General features: G+C 74.3%; 1 protein-coding gene across 1 annotated transcript in view; it reads right to left on the reverse strand.

The window, feature by feature from the left end:
• LOC125425385 (nitric oxide synthase, inducible-like) overlaps nt 1–19,837 on the reverse strand; it is a gene marked incomplete at its 5' end in the record, with an annotated part of 89,072 nt that overhangs the window by 16,842 nt on the left and 52,393 nt on the right. Inside the window, 3 exon segments of the mRNA XM_048482998.1 lie at nt 12,128–12,276; nt 14,041–14,098; nt 14,101–14,170. Coding sequence (XP_048338955.1) covers nt 12,128–12,276; nt 14,041–14,098; nt 14,101–14,170 — 277 coding nt within the window.

Below are 19,837 nucleotides of genomic sequence, written 5' to 3' on the forward strand. Positions count from 1 at the left end.
CCCCCCCCCCCCACCCCCCCCCCCCCCCACCCCCCCCCCCCCCCACCCCCCCCCCCCCCCACCCCCCCCCCCCCCCACCCCCCCCCCCCCCCACCCCCCCCCCCCCCCACCCCCCCCCCCCCCCACCCCCCCCCCCCCCCACCCCCCCCCCCCCCCACCCCCCCCCCCCCCCACCCCCCCCCCCCCCCACCCCCCCCCCCCCCCACCCCCCCCCCCCCCCACCCCCCCCCCCCCCCACCCCCCCCCCCCCCCACCCCCCCCCCCCCCCACCCCCCCCCCCCCCCACCCCCCCCCCCCCCCACCCCCCCCCCCCCCCACCCCCCCCCCCCCCCACCCCCCCCCCCCCCCACCCCCCCCCCCCCCCACCCCCCCCCCCCCCCACCCCCCCCCCCCCCCACCCCCCCCCCCCCCCACCCCCCCCCCCCCCCACCCCCCCCCCCCCCCACCCCCCCCCCCCCCCACCCCCCCCCCCCCCCACCCCCCCCCCCCCCCACCCCCCCCCCCCCCCACCCCCCCCCCCCCCCACCCCCCCCCCCCCCCACCCCCCCCCCCCCCCACCCCCCCCCCCCCCCACCCCCCCCCCCCCCCACCCCCCCCCCCCCCCACCCCCCCCCCCCCCCACCCCCCCCCCCCCCCACCCCCCCCCCCCCCCACCCCCCCCCCCCCCCACCCCCCCCCCCCCCCACCCCCCCCCCCCCCCACCCCCCCCCCCCCCCACCCCCCCCCCCCCCCACCCCCCCCCCCCCCCACCCCCCCCCCCCCCCACCCCCCCCCCCCCCCACCCCCCCCCCCCCCCACCCCCCCCCCCCCCCACCCCCCCCCCCCCCCACCCCCCCCCCCCCCCACCCCCCCCCCCCCCCACCCCCCCCCCCCCCCACCCCCCCCCCCCCCCACCCCCCCCCCCCCCCACCCCCCCCCCCCCCCACCCCCCCCCCCCCCCACCCCCCCCCCCCCCCACCCCCCCCCCCCCCCACCCCCCCCCCCCCCCACCCCCCCCCCCCCCCACCCCCCCCCCCCCCCACCCCCCCCCCCCCCCACCCCCCCCCCCCCCCACCCCCCCCCCCCCCCACCCCCCCCCCCCCCCACCCCCCCCCCCCCCCACCCCCCCCCCCCCCCACCCCCCCCCCCCCCCACCCCCCCCCCCCCCCACCCCCCCCCCCCCCCACCCCCCCCCCCCCCCACCCCCCCCCCCCCCCACCCCCCCCCCCCCCCACCCCCCCCCCCCCCCACCCCCCCCCCCCCCCACCCCCCCCCCCCCCCACCCCCCCCCCCCCCCACCCCCCCCCCCCCCCACCCCCCCCCCCCCCCACCCCCCCCCCCCCCCACCCCCCCCCCCCCCCACCCCCCCCCCCCCCCACCCCCCCCCCCCCCCACCCCCCCCCCCCCCCACCCCCCCCCCCCCCCACCCCCCCCCCCCCCCACCCCCCCCCCCCCCCACCCCCCCCCCCCCCCACCCCCCCCCCCCCCCACCCCCCCCCCCCCCCACCCCCCCCCCCCCCCACCCCCCCCCCCCCCCACCCCCCCCCCCCCCCACCCCCCCCCCCCCCCACCCCCCCCCCCCCCCACCCCCCCCCCCCCCCACCCCCCCCCCCCCCCACCCCCCCCCCCCCCCACCCCCCCCCCCCCCCACCCCCCCCCCCCCCCACCCCCCCCCCCCCCCACCCCCCCCCCCCCCCACCCCCCCCCCCCCCCACCCCCCCCCCCCCCCACCCCCCCCCCCCCCCACCCCCCCCCCCCCCCACCCCCCCCCCCCCCCACCCCCCCCCCCCCCCACCCCCCCCCCCCCCCACCCCCCCCCCCCCCCACCCCCCCCCCCCCCCACCCCCCCCCCCCCCCACCCCCCCCCCCCCCCACCCCCCCCCCCCCCCACCCCCCCCCCCCCCCACCCCCCCCCCCCCCCACCCCCCCCCCCCCCCACCCCCCCCCCCCCCCACCCCCCCCCCCCCCCACCCCCCCCCCCCCCCACCCCCCCCCCCCCCCACCCCCCCCCCCCCCCACCCCCCCCCCCCCCCACCCCCCCCCCCCCCCACCCCCCCCCCCCCCCACCCCCCCCCCCCCCCACCCCCCCCCCCCCCCACCCCCCCCCCCCCCCACCCCCCCCCCCCCCCACCCCCCCCCCCCCCCACCCCCCCCCCCCCCCACCCCCCCCCCCCCCCACCCCCCCCCCCCCCCACCCCCCCCCCCCCCCACCCCCCCCCCCCCCCACCCCCCCCCCCCCCCACCCCCCCCCCCCCCCACCCCCCCCCCCCCCCACCCCCCCCCCCCCCCACCCCCCCCCCCCCCCACCCCCCCCCCCCCCCACCCCCCCCCCCCCCCACCCCCCCCCCCCCCCACCCCCCCCCCCCCCCACCCCCCCCCCCCCCCACCCCCCCCCCCCCCCACCCCCCCCCCCCCCCACCCCCCCCCCCCCCCACCCCCCCCCCCCCCCACCCCCCCCCCCCCCCACCCCCCCCCCCCCCCACCCCCCCCCCCCCCCACCCCCCCCCCCCCCCACCCCCCCCCCCCCCCACCCCCCCCCCCCCCCACCCCCCCCCCCCCCCACCCCCCCCCCCCCCCACCCCCCCCCCCCCCCACCCCCCCCCCCCCCCACCCCCCCCCCCCCCCACCCCCCCCCCCCCCCACCCCCCCCCCCCCCCACCCCCCCCCCCCCCCACCCCCCCCCCCCCCCACCCCCCCCCCCCCCCACCCCCCCCCCCCCCCACCCCCCCCCCCCCCCACCCCCCCCCCCCCCCACCCCCCCCCCCCCCCACCCCCCCCCCCCCCCACCCCCCCCCCCCCCCACCCCCCCCCCCCCCCACCCCCCCCCCCCCCCACCCCCCCCCCCCCCCACCCCCCCCCCCCCCCACCCCCCCCCCCCCCCACCCCCCCCCCCCCCCACCCCCCCCCCCCCCCACCCCCCCCCCCCCCCACCCCCCCCCCCCCCCACCCCCCCCCCCCCCCACCCCCCCCCCCCCCCACCCCCCCCCCCCCCCACCCCCCCCCCCCCCCACCCCCCCCCCCCCCCACCCCCCCCCCCCCCCACCCCCCCCCCCCCCCACCCCCCCCCCCCCCCACCCCCCCCCCCCCCCACCCCCCCCCCCCCCCACCCCCCCCCCCCCCCACCCCCCCCCCCCCCCACCCCCCCCCCCCCCCACCCCCCCCCCCCCCCACCCCCCCCCCCCCCCACCCCCCCCCCCCCCCACCCCCCCCCCCCCCCACCCCCCCCCCCCCCCACCCCCCCCCCCCCCCACCCCCCCCCCCCCCCACCCCCCCCCCCCCCCACCCCCCCCCCCCCCCACCCCCCCCCCCCCCCACCCCCCCCCCCCCCCACCCCCCCCCCCCCCCACCCCCCCCCCCCCCCACCCCCCCCCCCCCCCACCCCCCCCCCCCCCCACCCCCCCCCCCCCCCACCCCCCCCCCCCCCCACCCCCCCCCCCCCCCACCCCCCCCCCCCCCCACCCCCCCCCCCCCCCACCCCCCCCCCCCCCCACCCCCCCCCCCCCCCACCCCCCCCCCCCCCCACCCCCCCCCCCCCCCACCCCCCCCCCCCCCCACCCCCCCCCCCCCCCACCCCCCCCCCCCCCCACCCCCCCCCCCCCCCACCCCCCCCCCCCCCCACCCCCCCCCCCCCCCACCCCCCCCCCCCCCCACCCCCCCCCCCCCCCACCCCCCCCCCCCCCCACCCCCCCCCCCCCCCACCCCCCCCCCCCCCCACCCCCCCCCCCCCCCACCCCCCCCCCCCCCCACCCCCCCCCCCCCCCACCCCCCCCCCCCCCCACCCCCCCCCCCCCCCACCCCCCCCCCCCCCCACCCCCCCCCCCCCCCACCCCCCCCCCCCCCCACCCCCCCCCCCCCCCACCCCCCCCCCCCCCCACCCCCCCCCCCCCCCACCCCCCCCCCCCCCCACCCCCCCCCCCCCCCACCCCCCCCCCCCCCCACCCCCCCCCCCCCCCACCCCCCCCCCCCCCCACCCCCCCCCCCCCCCACCCCCCCCCCCCCCCACCCCCCCCCCCCCCCACCCCCCCCCCCCCCCACCCCCCCCCCCCCCCACCCCCCCCCCCCCCCACCCCCCCCCCCCCCCACCCCCCCCCCCCCCCACCCCCCCCCCCCCCCACCCCCCCCCCCCCCCACCCCCCCCCCCCCCCACCCCCCCCCCCCCCCACCCCCCCCCCCCCCCACCCCCCCCCCCCCCCACCCCCCCCCCCCCCCACCCCCCCCCCCCCCCACCCCCCCCCCCCCCCACCCCCCCCCCCCCCCACCCCCCCCCCCCCCCACCCCCCCCCCCCCCCACCCCCCCCCCCCCCCACCCCCCCCCCCCCCCACCCCCCCCCCCCCCCACCCCCCCCCCCCCCCACCCCCCCCCCCCCCCACCCCCCCCCCCCCCCACCCCCCCCCCCCCCCACCCCCCCCCCCCCCCACCCCCCCCCCCCCCCACCCCCCCCCCCCCCCACCCCCCCCCCCCCCCACCCCCCCCCCCCCCCACCCCCCCCCCCCCCCACCCCCCCCCCCCCCCACCCCCCCCCCCCCCCACCCCCCCCCCCCCCCACCCCCCCCCCCCCCCACCCCCCCCCCCCCCCACCCCCCCCCCCCCCCACCCCCCCCCCCCCCCACCCCCCCCCCCCCCCACCCCCCCCCCCCCCCACCCCCCCCCCCCCCCACCCCCCCCCCCCCCCACCCCCCCCCCCCCCCACCCCCCCCCCCCCCCACCCCCCCCCCCCCCCACCCCCCCCCCCCCCCACCCCCCCCCCCCCCCACCCCCCCCCCCCCCCACCCCCCCCCCCCCCCACCCCCCCCCCCCCCCACCCCCCCCCCCCCCCACCCCCCCCCCCCCCCACCCCCCCCCCCCCCCACCCCCCCCCCCCCCCACCCCCCCCCCCCCCCACCCCCCCCCCCCCCCACCCCCCCCCCCCCCCACCCCCCCCCCCCCCCACCCCCCCCCCCCCCCACCCCCCCCCCCCCCCACCCCCCCCCCCCCCCACCCCCCCCCCCCCCCACCCCCCCCCCCCCCCACCCCCCCCCCCCCCCACCCCCCCCCCCCCCCACCCCCCCCCCCCCCCACCCCCCCCCCCCCCCACCCCCCCCCCCCCCCACCCCCCCCCCCCCCCACCCCCCCCCCCCCCCACCCCCCCCCCCCCCCACCCCCCCCCCCCCCCACCCCCCCCCCCCCCCACCCCCCCCCCCCCCCACCCCCCCCCCCCCCCACCCCCCCCCCCCCCCACCCCCCCCCCCCCCCACCCCCCCCCCCCCCCACCCCCCCCCCCCCCCACCCCCCCCCCCCCCCACCCCCCCCCCCCCCCACCCCCCCCCCCCCCCACCCCCCCCCCCCCCCACCCCCCCCCCCCCCCACCCCCCCCCCCCCCCACCCCCCCCCCCCCCCACCCCCCCCCCCCCCCACCCCCCCCCCCCCCCACCCCCCCCCCCCCCCACCCCCCCCCCCCCCCACCCCCCCCCCCCCCCACCCCCCCCCCCCCCCACCCCCCCCCCCCCCCACCCCCCCCCCCCCCCACCCCCCCCCCCCCCCACCCCCCCCCCCCCCCACCCCCCCCCCCCCCCACCCCCCCCCCCCCCCACCCCCCCCCCCCCCCACCCCCCCCCCCCCCCACCCCCCCCCCCCCCCACCCCCCCCCCCCCCCACCCCCCCCCCCCCCCACCCCCCCCCCCCCCCACCCCCCCCCCCCCCCACCCCCCCCCCCCCCCACCCCCCCCCCCCCCCACCCCCCCCCCCCCCCACCCCCCCCCCCCCCCACCCCCCCCCCCCCCCACCCCCCCCCCCCCCCACCCCCCCCCCCCCCCACCCCCCCCCCCCCCCACCCCCCCCCCCCCCCACCCCCCCCCCCCCCCACCCCCCCCCCCCCCCACCCCCCCCCCCCCCCACCCCCCCCCCCCCCCACCCCCCCCCCCCCCCACCCCCCCCCCCCCCCACCCCCCCCCCCCCCCACCCCCCCCCCCCCCCACCCCCCCCCCCCCCCACCCCCCCCCCCCCCCACCCCCCCCCCCCCCCACCCCCCCCCCCCCCCACCCCCCCCCCCCCCCACCCCCCCCCCCCCCCACCCCCCCCCCCCCCCACCCCCCCCCCCCCCCACCCCCCCCCCCCCCCACCCCCCCCCCCCCCCACCCCCCCCCCCCCCCACCCCCCCCCCCCCCCACCCCCCCCCCCCCCCACCCCCCCCCCCCCCCACCCCCCCCCCCCCCCACCCCCCCCCCCCCCCACCCCCCCCCCCCCCCACCCCCCCCCCCCCCCACCCCCCCCCCCCCCCACCCCCCCCCCCCCCCACCCCCCCCCCCCCCCACCCCCCCCCCCCCCCACCCCCCCCCCCCCCCACCCCCCCCCCCCCCCACCCCCCCCCCCCCCCACCCCCCCCCCCCCCCACCCCCCCCCCCCCCCACCCCCCCCCCCCCCCACCCCCCCCCCCCCCCACCCCCCCCCCCCCCCACCCCCCCCCCCCCCCACCCCCCCCCCCCCCCACCCCCCCCCCCCCCCACCCCCCCCCCCCCCCACCCCCCCCCCCCCCCACCCCCCCCCCCCCCCACCCCCCCCCCCCCCCACCCCCCCCCCCCCCCACCCCCCCCCCCCCCCACCCCCCCCCCCCCCCACCCCCCCCCCCCCCCACCCCCCCCCCCCCCCACCCCCCCCCCCCCCCACCCCCCCCCCCCCCCACCCCCCCCCCCCCCCACCCCCCCCCCCCCCCACCCCCCCCCCCCCCCACCCCCCCCCCCCCCCACCCCCCCCCCCCCCCACCCCCCCCCCCCCCCACCCCCCCCCCCCCCCACCCCCCCCCCCCCCCACCCCCCCCCCCCCCCACCCCCCCCCCCCCCCACCCCCCCCCCCCCCCACCCCCCCCCCCCCCCACCCCCCCCCCCCCCCACCCCCCCCCCCCCCCACCCCCCCCCCCCCCCACCCCCCCCCCCCCCCACCCCCCCCCCCCCCCACCCCCCCCCCCCCCCACCCCCCCCCCCCCCCACCCCCCCCCCCCCCCACCCCCCCCCCCCCCCACCCCCCCCCCCCCCCACCCCCCCCCCCCCCCACCCCCCCCCCCCCCCACCCCCCCCCCCCCCCACCCCCCCCCCCCCCCACCCCCCCCCCCCCCCACCCCCCCCCCCCCCCACCCCCCCCCCCCCCCACCCCCCCCCCCCCCCACCCCCCCCCCCCCCCACCCCCCCCCCCCCCCACCCCCCCCCCCCCCCACCCCCCCCCCCCCCCACCCCCCCCCCCCCCCACCCCCCCCCCCCCCCACCCCCCCCCCCCCCCACCCCCCCCCCCCCCCACCCCCCCCCCCCCCCACCCCCCCCCCCCCCCACCCCCCCCCCCCCCCACCCCCCCCCCCCCCCACCCCCCCCCCCCCCCACCCCCCCCCCCCCCCACCCCCCCCCCCCCCCACCCCCCCCCCCCCCCACCCCCCCCCCCCCCCACCCCCCCCCCCCCCCACCCCCCCCCCCCCCCACCCCCCCCCCCCCCCACCCCCCCCCCCCCCCACCCCCCCCCCCCCCCACCCCCCCCCCCCCCCACCCCCCCCCCCCCCCACCCCCCCCCCCCCCCACCCCCCCCCCCCCCCACCCCCCCCCCCCCCCACCCCCCCCCCCCCCCACCCCCCCCCCCCCCCACCCCCCCCCCCCCCCACCCCCCCCCCCCCCCACCCCCCCCCCCCCCCACCCCCCCCCCCCCCCACCCCCCCCCCCCCCCACCCCCCCCCCCCCCCACCCCCCCCCCCCCCCACCCCCCCCCCCCCCCACCCCCCCCCCCCCCCACCCCCCCCCCCCCCCACCCCCCCCCCCCCCCACCCCCCCCCCCCCCCACCCCCCCCCCCCCCCACCCCCCCCCCCCCCCACCCCCCCCCCCCCCCACCCCCCCCCCCCCCCACCCCCCCCCCCCCCCACCCCCCCCCCCCCCCACCCCCCCCCCCCCCCACCCCCCCCCCCCCCCACCCCCCCCCCCCCCCACCCCCCCCCCCCCCCACCCCCCCCCCCCCCCACCCCCCCCCCCCCCCACCCCCCCCCCCCCCCACCCCCCCCCCCCCCCACCCCCCCCCCCCCCCACCCCCCCCCCCCCCCACCCCCCCCCCCCCCCACCCCCCCCCCCCCCCACCCCCCCCCCCCCCCACCCCCCCCCCCCCCCACCCCCCCCCCCCCCCACCCCCCCCCCCCCCCACCCCCCCCCCCCCCCACCCCCCCCCCCCCCCACCCCCCCCCCCCCCCACCCCCCCCCCCCCCCACCCCCCCCCCCCCCCACCCCCCCCCCCCCCCACCCCCCCCCCCCCCCACCCCCCCCCCCCCCCACCCCCCCCCCCCCCCACCCCCCCCCCCCCCCACCCCCCCCCCCCCCCACCCCCCCCCCCCCCCACCCCCCCCCCCCCCCACCCCCCCCCCCCCCCACCCCCCCCCCCCCCCACCCCCCCCCCCCCCCACCCCCCCCCCCCCCCACCCCCCCCCCCCCCCACCCCCCCCCCCCCCCACCCCCCCCCCCCCCCACCCCCCCCCCCCCCCACCCCCCCCCCCCCCCACCCCCCCCCCCCCCCACCCCCCCCCCCCCCCACCCCCCCCCCCCCCCACCCCCCCCCCCCCCCACCCCCCCCCCCCCCCACCCCCCCCCCCCCCCACCCCCCCCCCCCCCCACCCCCCCCCCCCCCCACCCCCCCCCCCCCCCACCCCCCCCCCCCCCCACCCCCCCCCCCCCCCACCCCCCCCCCCCCCCACCCCCCCCCCCCCCCACCCCCCCCCCCCCCCACCCCCCCCCCCCCCCACCCCCCCCCCCCCCCACCCCCCCCCCCCCCCACCCCCCCCCCCCCCCACCCCCCCCCCCCCCCACCCCCCCCCCCCCCCACCCCCCCCCCCCCCCACCCCCCCCCCCCCCCACCCCCCCCCCCCCCCACCCCCCCCCCCCCCCACCCCCCCCCCCCCCCACCCCCCCCCCCCCCCACCCCCCCCCCCCCCCACCCCCCCCCCCCCCCACCCCCCCCCCCCCCCACCCCCCCCCCCCCCCACCCCCCCCCCCCCCCACCCCCCCCCCCCCCCACCCCCCCCCCCCCCCACCCCCCCCCCCCCCCACCCCCCCCCCCCCCCACCCCCCCCCCCCCCCACCCCCCCCCCCCCCCACCCCCCCCCCCCCCCACCCCCCCCCCCCCCCACCCCCCCCCCCCCCCACCCCCCCCCCCCCCCACCCCCCCCCCCCCCCACCCCCCCCCCCCCCCACCCCCCCCCCCCCCCACCCCCCCCCCCCCCCACCCCCCCCCCCCCCCACCCCCCCCCCCCCCCACCCCCCCCCCCCCCCACCCCCCCCCCCCCCCACCCCCCCCCCCCCCCACCCCCCCCCCCCCCCACCCCCCCCCCCCCCCACCCCCCCCCCCCCCCACCCCCCCCCCCCCCCACCCCCCCCCCCCCCCACCCCCCCCCCCCCCCACCCCCCCCCCCCCCCACCCCCCCCCCCCCCCACCCCCCCCCCCCCCCACCCCCCCCCCCCCCCACCCCCCCCCCCCCCCACCCCCCCCCCCCCCCACCCCCCCCCCCCCCCACCCCCCCCCCCCCCCACCCCCCCCCCCCCCCACCCCCCCCCCCCCCCACCCCCCCCCCCCCCCACCCCCCCCCCCCCCCACCCCCCCCCCCCCCCACCCCCCCCCCCCCCCACCCCCCCCCCCCCCCACCCCCCCCCCCCCCCACCCCCCCCCCCCCCCACCCCCCCCCCCCCCCACCCCCCCCCCCCCCCACCCCCCCCCCCCCCCACCCCCCCCCCCCCCCACCCCCCCCCCCCCCCACCCCCCCCCCCCCCCACCCCCCCCCCCCCCCACCCCCCCCCCCCCCCACCCCCCCCCCCCCCCACCCCCCCCCCCCCCCACCCCCCCCCCCCCCCACCCCCCCCCCCCCCCACCCCCCCCCCCCCCCACCCCCCCCCCCCCCCACCCCCCCCCCCCCCCACCCCCCCCCCCCCCCACCCCCCCCCCCCCCCACCCCCCCCCCCCCCCACCCCCCCCCCCCCCCACCCCCCCCCCCCCCCACCCCCCCCCCCCCCCACCCCCCCCCCCCCCCACCCCCCCCCCCCCCCACCCCCCCCCCCCCCCACCCCCCCCCCCCCCCACCCCCCCCCCCCCCCACCCCCCCCCCCCCCCACCCCCCCCCCCCCCCACCCCCCCCCCCCCCCACCCCCCCCCCCCCCCACCCCCCCCCCCCCCCACCCCCCCCCCCCCCCACCCCCCCCCCCCCCCACCCCCCCCCCCCCCCACCCCCCCCCCCCCCCACCCCCCCCCCCCCCCACCCCCCCCCCCCCCCACCCCCCCCCCCCCCCACCCCCCCCCCCCCCCACCCCCCCCCCCCCCCACCCCCCCCCCCCCCCACCCCCCCCCCCCCCCACCCCCCCCCCCCCCCACCCCCCCCCCCCCCCACCCCCCCCCCCCCCCACCCCCCCCCCCCCCCACCCCCCCCCCCCCCCACCCCCCCCCCCCCCCACCCCCCCCCCCCCCCACCCCCCCCCCCCCCCACCCCCCCCCCCCCCCACCCCCCCCCCCCCCCACCCCCCCCCCCCCCCACCCCCCCCCCCCCCCACCCCCCCCCCCCCCCACCCCCCCCCCCCCCCACCCCCCCCCCCCCCCACCCCCCCCCCCCCCCACCCCCCCCCCCCCCCACCCCCCCCCCCCCCCACCCCCCCCCCCCCCCACCCCCCCCCCCCCCCACCCCCCCCCCCCCCCACCCCCCCCCCCCCCCACCCCCCCCCCCCCCCACCCCCCCCCCCCCCCACCCCCCCCCCCCCCCACCCCCCCCCCCCCCCACCCCCCCCCCCCCCCACCCCCCCCCCCCCCCACCCCCCCCCCCCCCCACCCCCCCCCCCCCCCACCCCCCCCCCCCCCCACCCCCCCCCCCCCCCACCCCCCCCCCCCCCCACCCCCCCCCCCCCCCACCCCCCCCCCCCCCCACCCCCCCCCCCCCCCACCCCCCCCCCCCCCCACCCCCCCCCCCCCCCACCCCCCCCCCCCCCCACCCCCCCCCCCCCCCACCCCCCCCCCCCCCCACCCCCCCCCCCCCCCACCCCCCCCCCCCCCCACCCCCCCCCCCCCCCACCCCCCCCCCCCCCCACCCCCCCCCCCCCCCACCCCCCCCCCCCCCCACCCCCCCCCCCCCCCACCCCCCCCCCCCCCCACCCCCCCCCCCCCCCACCCCCCCCCCCCCCCACCCCCCCCCCCCCCCACCCCCCCCCCCCCCCACCCCCCCCCCCCCCCACCCCCCCCCCCCCCCACCCCCCCCCCCCCCCACCCCCCCCCCCCCCCACCCCCCCCCCCCCCCACCCCCCCCCCCCCCCACCCCCCCCCCCCCCCACCCCCCCCCCCCCCCACCCCCCCCCCCCCCCACCCCCCCCCCCCCCCACCCCCCCCCCCCCCCACCCCCCCCCCCCCCCACCCCCCCCCCCCCCCACCCCCCCCCCCCCCCACCCCCCCCCCCCCCCACCCCCCCCCCCCCCCACCCCCCCCCCCCCCCACCCCCCCCCCCCCCCACCCCCCCCCCCCCCCACCAAGTTCTCCTGGAAACCTTCATCATGTTGAATCCTGTTCATCAAGCCCTTGGAGTCTTCAGGAGCCAACCCACTTGCAAAGAAGAATTGGACTTGGCAGTATCAGTAGACTGTAAATATAAGGACTCGAAAATGCAAACTTAACAGGACTGTAAAGTGTAAATGTTAAATGTTTTAAAAGTGTTATTTAAGAGAAGTAAACTGCTTTGTTTAAATTTAGTTCTTTGCAACTCCTTCCAAGTACTGCCCCACAGAACCCACAGAAAGAAACCCACATGTGCACTCTCAGCATCGTAACCTAGTGGATGTCTTGTTGTATAAACACAGCTTCTGGGAATGGCATTAGATACAAAGGGAAAGATTTGGCCTCCGTGCCTTGTTTGTTGGCCCCCAGAATCAACCCGTTGGCTGCTGTATGAACAGGATGCTTGACCAGATGGGCTCTCCTTAGGAAACTTCACAGCCTTCACGTCCAGAATCAACTAGCTGAGGTGGGCTTTCTGGGCTGTGTGGCCTCCGTGGTCTGGTAGATCTTGTTCCTAATGTTTTGTCTGGATTTGCACAGCCTGGAAAATCCACAACAGCCAACAGTACTTAACACTTTGCTAGTGTGCTACTGAGAAGCATTTCTAAGAAGCAAAATGGAATGAGGATTACCTTGGGCTCACCATCCTCTCTGGAATAAGCTGTATAGACTTCTTGAAGGACTCCTTTCCTCTTCATTTCCTGAATTTCTTCTTTGTAAAGGTGATCTAGGTTGGAGTGCCGGCAGCCGAACAAGAGCATCATACCTCTCCCTTTGATTCCTAAAACCAGCAGCCAAAATTCTCATTATTATCTCTTCTAAATGCTTCTATTCCACCCCTCAATCAGACAGTTTATAAAAAGCAATCAGAACGCAATAACGCACATTCAAATAGTAAAATTCTGTCAAGGCATTTGGCCAAAAAGTCAGCAGAGAAATATAAACATTAAGCAGCTAAAACAGTAAAACCAAGGAAATACCGAGGTTAAATTAAATAAACAGCAGCAGACAAAATCAGTTTTTTTCAGTATCAGACTGCAGGAAAGAAAAAAAAGTAGAACCCACAATTTGAGGAAAATAAATAGGTTTTCACCCAGCATCTCGCTAGGAGCAGCAGTGGCGTAGGAGGTTAAGAGCTCGTGTATCTAATCTAGAGGAACCGGGTTTGATTCCCAGCTCTGCAACCTGAGCTGTGGAGATTTATCTGGGGAATTCAGATTAGCCTGTACACTCCCACACACGCCAGCTGGGTGATCTTGGGCTAGTCACAGCTTCTCGGAGCTCTCTCAGCCCCACCTACCTCACAGGGTGTTTGTTGTGAGGGGGGGGAAGGGCAAGGAGATTGTCAGCCCCTTTGAGTCTCCTGCAGGAGAGGAAGGGGGGGGTATAAATCCAAACTCTTCTTCTTCATCATCTAGGAATGTCCAATAAAACCTATCACAAAGGGCAAGGGGTGTCTCCCAAAGTTGGAGGAGCACAACTGAAAGACCTGGAACCAATTGCAAATGAGGAGAGAGGCATAGTTGGCCCTCCAAGGAAAAAAGTGAGGTCCAGACAGCAGGAACTTATAGCAGCAATGACCCTGGTCCTTTTAGATGTCTTGACCCCACTCCATTAAGAAGGATAATATGGATATGAGTGCTCTGCATTGCATGCAGAAGTTTCCAGGCTCAGACCCTGGCACGCCAGGTGCAAGAACCTGAGCCATCCAGAGCCAAGAGAAACTCCTCTGTGCCTGGAACCCTGGAGATCTACTGCCCGCTGGAGCAGTGAGCTGGACCGGCTGGTGGTGGTCTGACTCAGAGCTGCGTAGATGCGCATGGGAAGCTGCAGGTTAACAGCCATTTTTAAGCATTATAATTACACATGAGGTACCTTGACTCATATCAGGACTGGAGGAAAGGAGAAAAGGTTATGCACTGCCAGCACTTAGCAGGGCGCTTCCCCACTCACCATGAATCCCCTATGCCGCCACTGGGCATCCCTGGAAAGGTGCTCCAGGCATCCCCACATCCCCAAAAAATTGCACTGCTGTCACCGTCGGCCTATTTACAAGAGCGCCAGATGCCGTGGTCAGAAGGAGGGGCGCGACAGCGGCAGCGTCGGGGTGGCTGCACTGTCACCGCCCCTGTCATGGGGAGTGCCCCGGGACCCCGCGCTACTCTCCTCAAGTAGCGCGGGGCTTAAGGTAAGTGGGGAAAGGCCCACTGTTTTCCTGATCTAAACCACTATTTAAATGTACATACTTATAGCATATTAAGACCACTCTTCGTGTCACAGTCCCAATCTGAATTACGGTATGCTAGGAGCTGAGTTTTAAAATGCTGCTCTAAATGTGGAACTCCCAGGAACCTTTGGTTTGGCCTTTTGTTCAAGGGAGCTCATTTGCTTTTTAAAGTCTCAAAACACCCCCTTCCCCGGTGCTTTATCTCAGCACCTGCGCCCAGCTGCATTGTCTCCAGTTGACATATTTTGACTTCACTAGGCCCCCATACTTTGACTTCACTAGGCCCCCACTAGGCCTCCAAGGGGATGCGTTCCTTACCTTTCTGTTCCAAGTCGTAGAGGCGTTGTTGCCAGAAGCTTCGGAATGGAGCAATTCCCTGCAATACGCAGGTGTCCCTATCAGAATGCATGGCTTGTTTGGGTCTTTTGGAAGCCGGAATCCTTCAGCACTGACAATATGAAAGACAGAAAATGGGTTAATTAATGCAAATGCAGAAATCTGCTTCGTGTGGGGTTGCCATCTCCAGGTTGGGAAATACCTGGATATTTTGGAAGCGGAGCCTGCAAAGGGTGGGGTTTAGTGAGGGTAGGGACTTTAATGGGGTATAATGCCATATAATCTACCTTCCAAAGTGGCTATTTTCTCCATTCTCTCTGTTGCCTGGAGATCAATTTAATCCTAGGAGATCTCTAGTTACCACCTGAGGCTGGCAACCCTTACAGTTTGGATTACCTTTACCAAACTGATTACTTTATTTTGAATGCTTGTGTGCTTGCACTGGAAAACGTCTGCCCACAGAGCTTCTGAGAAAGTGGGTTTCGTCCCAAGGAGGCTTCTGACACAATGCAGCTGATAGTTTTTGAGGCGCCTCTTTCTTCCAGTATCCGAGCTCAGCTGCATGCAAAAAGCTTGGAGAATTGTAGAGGTGGCAGAGAGGACAGTGGGTCAGATGGAAAGGATTCGGAACTCTGTACACGCACACCCCTTGGATCCTCTGTGACACATTAATCGGTGTTCAATGTAGAATGTTTTCCCCCGTGGTGAGGTGAACTGATGTCTGTCTGTCACACCCTGTCCTCACAAGGTGCCCTTGGGTGTTTTTCCAGCCAAAATTGTAATGGTCACTTTCAGGGCTTAATGAGTGGCTACCAACTGTCTTTTTCCTGAAGAGACAGCGTTAGTGTGTTTTCCCCACCTTATACTAAAAATAATAGAAAAAGGAAAAATATTCTGCTCAGTATGGACAGGGGACTGGGTTATGTATGTAAAAACACAAAACATTTACAGGAGCAATAAAAGGTTTGGGGAGGTTAAAAATATCTACAAGAACTGAAGCAGGTAAGTTGTGAAGATATTTTAACTTCAGTTCAGGCTGCAGCTCACTGCTGTGCTTGTTACGATGCAGTTTTTTTTGCTTGAGTTCAGCTCCTTGAAGTTGATACAAATTACAGGCTTCCAAATATGGGAACCTCATATATCCTCTGGAGTGGATATTTTCCTGAGCACCTCAATTAAGAACATAAGAACATAAGAACAAGCCAGCTGGATCAGACCAGAGTCCATCTAGTCCAGCTCTCTGCTACTCACAGTGGCCCACCAGGTGCCATTGGAAGCTCACATGCAGGAGGTGAAAGCAATGGCCTTCTGCTGCTGCTGTTGCTCCCGAGCACCTGGTCTGCTAAGGCATTTGCAATCTCAGATCAAGGAGGATCAAGATTGGTAGCCATAGATTGACTTCTCCTCCATAAATCTGTCCAAGCCCCTTTTAAACCCATCCAGGTTAGTGGCCATCACCACCTCCCGTGGCAGCATATTCCAAACACCAATCACACGTTGCGTGAAGAAGTGTTTCCTTTTATTAGTCCTAATTCTTCCCCCCAGCATTTTCAATGGATGCTCCCTGTTCTAGTATTGTGAGAAAGAGAGAAAAATTTCTCTCTGTCAACATTTTCTACCCCATGCATAACTGTCTAGACTTCAATCATATCCCCCCTCAGCCGTCTCCTCTCCAAACTAAAGAGTCCCAAACGCTGCTGCCTCTCCTCATAAGGAAGGTGCTCCAGTCCCTCAATCATCCTCGTTGCCCTTCTCTGCACTTTTTCTATCTCTTCAATATCCTTTTTGAAATGTGGCAATGAGAACTGAACACAGGACTCCAAGTGCGGTCGCACCACTGCTTTATACAAAGGCATGACAATCTTTCAGTTTTATTATCAATTTCTTTTCTAATGATCCCCAGCATAGAGTTTGCCTTGTTCACAGCTGCCATGCATTGAGTTGACATTCCCATGGAACTATCAACTAAAATGCCCAAATCCCTTTCCTGGTCTGTGGCTAATAGCACTGACCCCTGTAGCGTGTGTGTGAAGTTTGGATTTTTTGCCCCTATGTGCATCACTTTGCATTTTGCTACATTTAACTGCATTTGCCATTTCCTAGCCCACTCACCTAATTTATCAAGGTCCACTTGGAGCTCTTCGCAATCCTTTGCGGTTCTCACCACCCTACATAATCCCGCCCCGTGTCAGCTTTTTGTAAGGAACCTCGAAGGACCAGAAATCAAGTAACTTTGAATAGTTCTTTATTTCATAAACTTCATGAGTTACAATATACAGGATGCAGATTCTGAGCTTTCCCAAAACAGGTTGCCTCTTCTACAGGCAAAACGGCTCCTCCCCGAACTCCCAGCTAGAATTCCCACGACAGAAACAGGCAAGCTTCAAACATATATGATAAGCGCAGACAGCAAGGTTAACTAACACGGCCATCCTGGGCAAAGAGCCCAGCCCGAGGAATGTTCCAAGGCCAGACTGGCTGAACAGAAACACACATCAACCCACAACCTTACACTCTGCCTCCCCAAAGAAAGCTTCCCCCGCACCTGGCTTAGCGGGAAAAGATTTATGAAAAGCAGAGATCAGGGAGGGGGCATCAATATTTTCCACATAAATCCACTGATTATGGCCCGAAGGGTATCCCACCCATGAAACTAAGTATTGCAAGCACTTGCGAGAATAGCGGGAGTCCAGAATGGCATCGATCTCATAATGCTTGTGGCCATCAATAATCACTGGTGGGGGTGCCTCCGTTGGGTCGTGCCAGGCATCGGAATCTGGAGCCCGCTTGAGTAAGCTAGAATGAAAAACAGGGTGAACGTTACTTAACGAGTTGGGCAACTCTAAACGAGCAGTCACATCATTGATCACTTGGGTGATCCGGAAGGGCCCTATGAATTTCTTGCCCAGCTTGGAATATTTATGCACATCTCTAAGATTTCTTGTGGACAAGTAAACCCATGACCCAATCTGCAAAGGGAATTCAGAACGATGTTTGTCTGCTTGAGTTTTTTGTGCCTCCTGCGCTTTTGCCAGTGAAGAGGATACCGACTTCCAGCCTTCAGCTAATGACCGGATCCATTCACCAAAGTCTGGGGGCTGCAACACCTGGTCTGGGAGGTGAGGCAGGGAGGGTAAGAACGACCTGACACCACTTCAAAGGGGGTTTTATTGGTACTGCTGTGAACAGCATTGTTATAGGCGTATTCGGCAAAGGGCAGTAATTCAGACCAGTTATCTTGATGATAATTGGTGTAGCAACGTAGGTACTGCTCCAAAGTTCTGTTGGTCCGTTCCGTCTGGCCGTCACTTTGCACGTGGTACGGGGCAGCAACCGCTGAGGTGGTTCCCAAAATCTCCAGGAATGCCTTCCAAAACTTAGATATGAACTGGGGGCCACAGTCGGAAATCACCTTTTCAGGAGAGGAGTGCAAACGGTAGATATGTTGAATGAACAACCTAGCTAATTTAGGGGCTGACGGAATGGTGGAGCATGGAACAAAATGTGCCTGCTTTGAAAAGAGATCCACCACTGCCCACAAAACGGTATTCCCATGGCTTTCGGGGAGGTCCGTGATAAAATCCATAGAGATCACTTGCCAGGGTTTGGATGCTGCAGGGATGGGATGCAACAGTCCATGAGGTTTCCCCGGGATAGACTTGGCTTCTGCACACGTCGGACAACCTCTTACATATGCTTCAATGTCCCTTTGCGCATAGTGCGCCACCAAAACTGACGCCGAAGCAAGTGGAGCGTTTTTAAAAATCCCGAAATGTCCTGCTTGCCTTCGGCATGCGTGGCCCACCGGTTCAGGACACTTGCTAAACGAGCGATACCGGGCGGGACGTACCAACAGTCCCCCCTCCTCCATACTCCCCCCTTCAATTGCAGGAGAGGATCGGATTCCCCCGCAGGGACGTCCTGCCACCCCGCCTCCTCTAACTGGTGTAGGAAAGGAGAGACAACATCTGGAGCGCTCGGTGGGGGTGGCTGATCTGGGGCGGATAAGTTTAGGATCGAGGTGACCGGCTTTAAATCCCAACTGTGGAGGTGGCGTAGAGTAGATGGTGACTTTAGGGAATAGCTGCGCCAATGATGTGTCCGCCCCCTGGGTAGAAGCCCGTGGACAGTCGCGTCAGCTAGTTTGTTGCTTCTGCCTGGGAAGAAATGAACTGAAACGGCAAACCTGGAAAAGAAATCAGCCCACCGCAATTGTTTGGCTGACATTTTAAGTGGTGTGGAAAGGGCCGCCAGATTTTTATGATCCCGACCAGACTTGGAAGGGGTGGGAAGCTCCCTCCAACCAAAATGCCGCCAAGTGCTAAGAGCCTCCTTGATAGCCGCCCGTTTCTTTGTCACCTACTGTCCAGTTGGAGTTCCAGGGCCGCAGAACTTTTTTTTGATAAAGGTAAGCACCACGGAACAAGTTTATTGGTCTTCTTATTTTTTTTCGTGCAAGAAGGGCTGCTCCGAGTGCGCTTTGGTCCGGGCGGCTTTTATCGACATGCACTACGAATGGCAAGGAGGGGTCTGGGTGTTTCAATACGGGTTCAGTAGTGAAAGCTGATTTGAGTGTTTGGAAAGACTCTTGACACTGCGGAGACCAAAGGAGTGAAGCCCCCGGTTTGGACGCTTGGGGACCCTTTCCCTTGGTGCGAAGCAAGTCAGTGAGGGGTAGGGCAATTTCTGCAAATTGAGGGATAAAGTCCCGGTAGAAATTGGCGAAACCAAGAAAGGATTGAAGTTCCTTGCGGGTTGTTGGAATGGGCCAATTAACTACAGCGGCTACTTTGGCTGGATCCATTTCCAGTCCCTCTGGGGAGATTCGATACCCCAGATAATCCATGGACGTCTGATGAAAAGCACATTTAGACAATTTCACGAACAGAGAGTGATCGAGGAGACGTTGCAATACAGCCCTGACCAGACGAACGTGCTCCTCCTCTGGTTGGGAATATATAAGGACATCGTCTAAATACACCACAACGCCTTTAAACAACAATTCTTGCAGTACATCATTGATAAGTGACATGAAAGCCCCTGGGGCCCCAGATAATCCAAAAGGCATTACGAGGTATTCATATTGACCAAATTTAGTATTAAAGGCTGTTAAATGTTCATAACCTTCAGCGATCCGCACTCGATAATAGGCTTCGCGCAAATCAAGTTTCATAAAAATACGCCCCTTCCCCAACGCATCGAGGAGATCCTTGATTAGGGGTAAGGGGTACTTATTCGAAACAGAAACGGCATTCAATCCCCGATAGTCGGTACATAACCAGAGAGTTCCATCCTTCTTTTTGACAAAAAGCACCAGGGCGGCGTGCGTGCTTTTGGTTGCTCGACGAATAAAACCTCGAGCGAGGTTTTTATCTAGGAAGGCACAAAGCTCCCTCTCTTCAGTGGGGCTCATTCGATATATTCTACCCTTGGGGAGTTGTGTTCCTGGGACTAGTAGGATTTTACAATCAGTGTCCCGGTGGGGGGGTAATTGATCACACTCTTGTTCTTCAAAAACTCTGGATAAATCCCAGTAGAATCTGGGGATTCCGGTTAAGTCCGAGTTGGGAGTGACATCGAGAGCCAGGGGTTCAGGGCCACCGGGGTTTTCAGTAGAGTCTTCCGGTGGTTCCCCCTCATGCATATGATTCCCGCAAGGGGGATCCGTAAAACGGACGATGCGTTGGCCCCAGAAAATGGTAGGTTCGTGGAACAGTAACCAGGGCATGCCCAACATGATGGGATGTTTGGCGACTGGGGCCAGGATGAAACTACGTCT

Source organism: Sphaerodactylus townsendi, unplaced genomic scaffold (genome assembly GCF_021028975.2).
Source record: "Sphaerodactylus townsendi isolate TG3544 unplaced genomic scaffold, MPM_Stown_v2.3 scaffold_36, whole genome shotgun sequence".
In the NCBI taxonomy this organism is placed as follows: domain Eukaryota; kingdom Metazoa; phylum Chordata; class Lepidosauria; order Squamata; family Sphaerodactylidae; genus Sphaerodactylus; species Sphaerodactylus townsendi.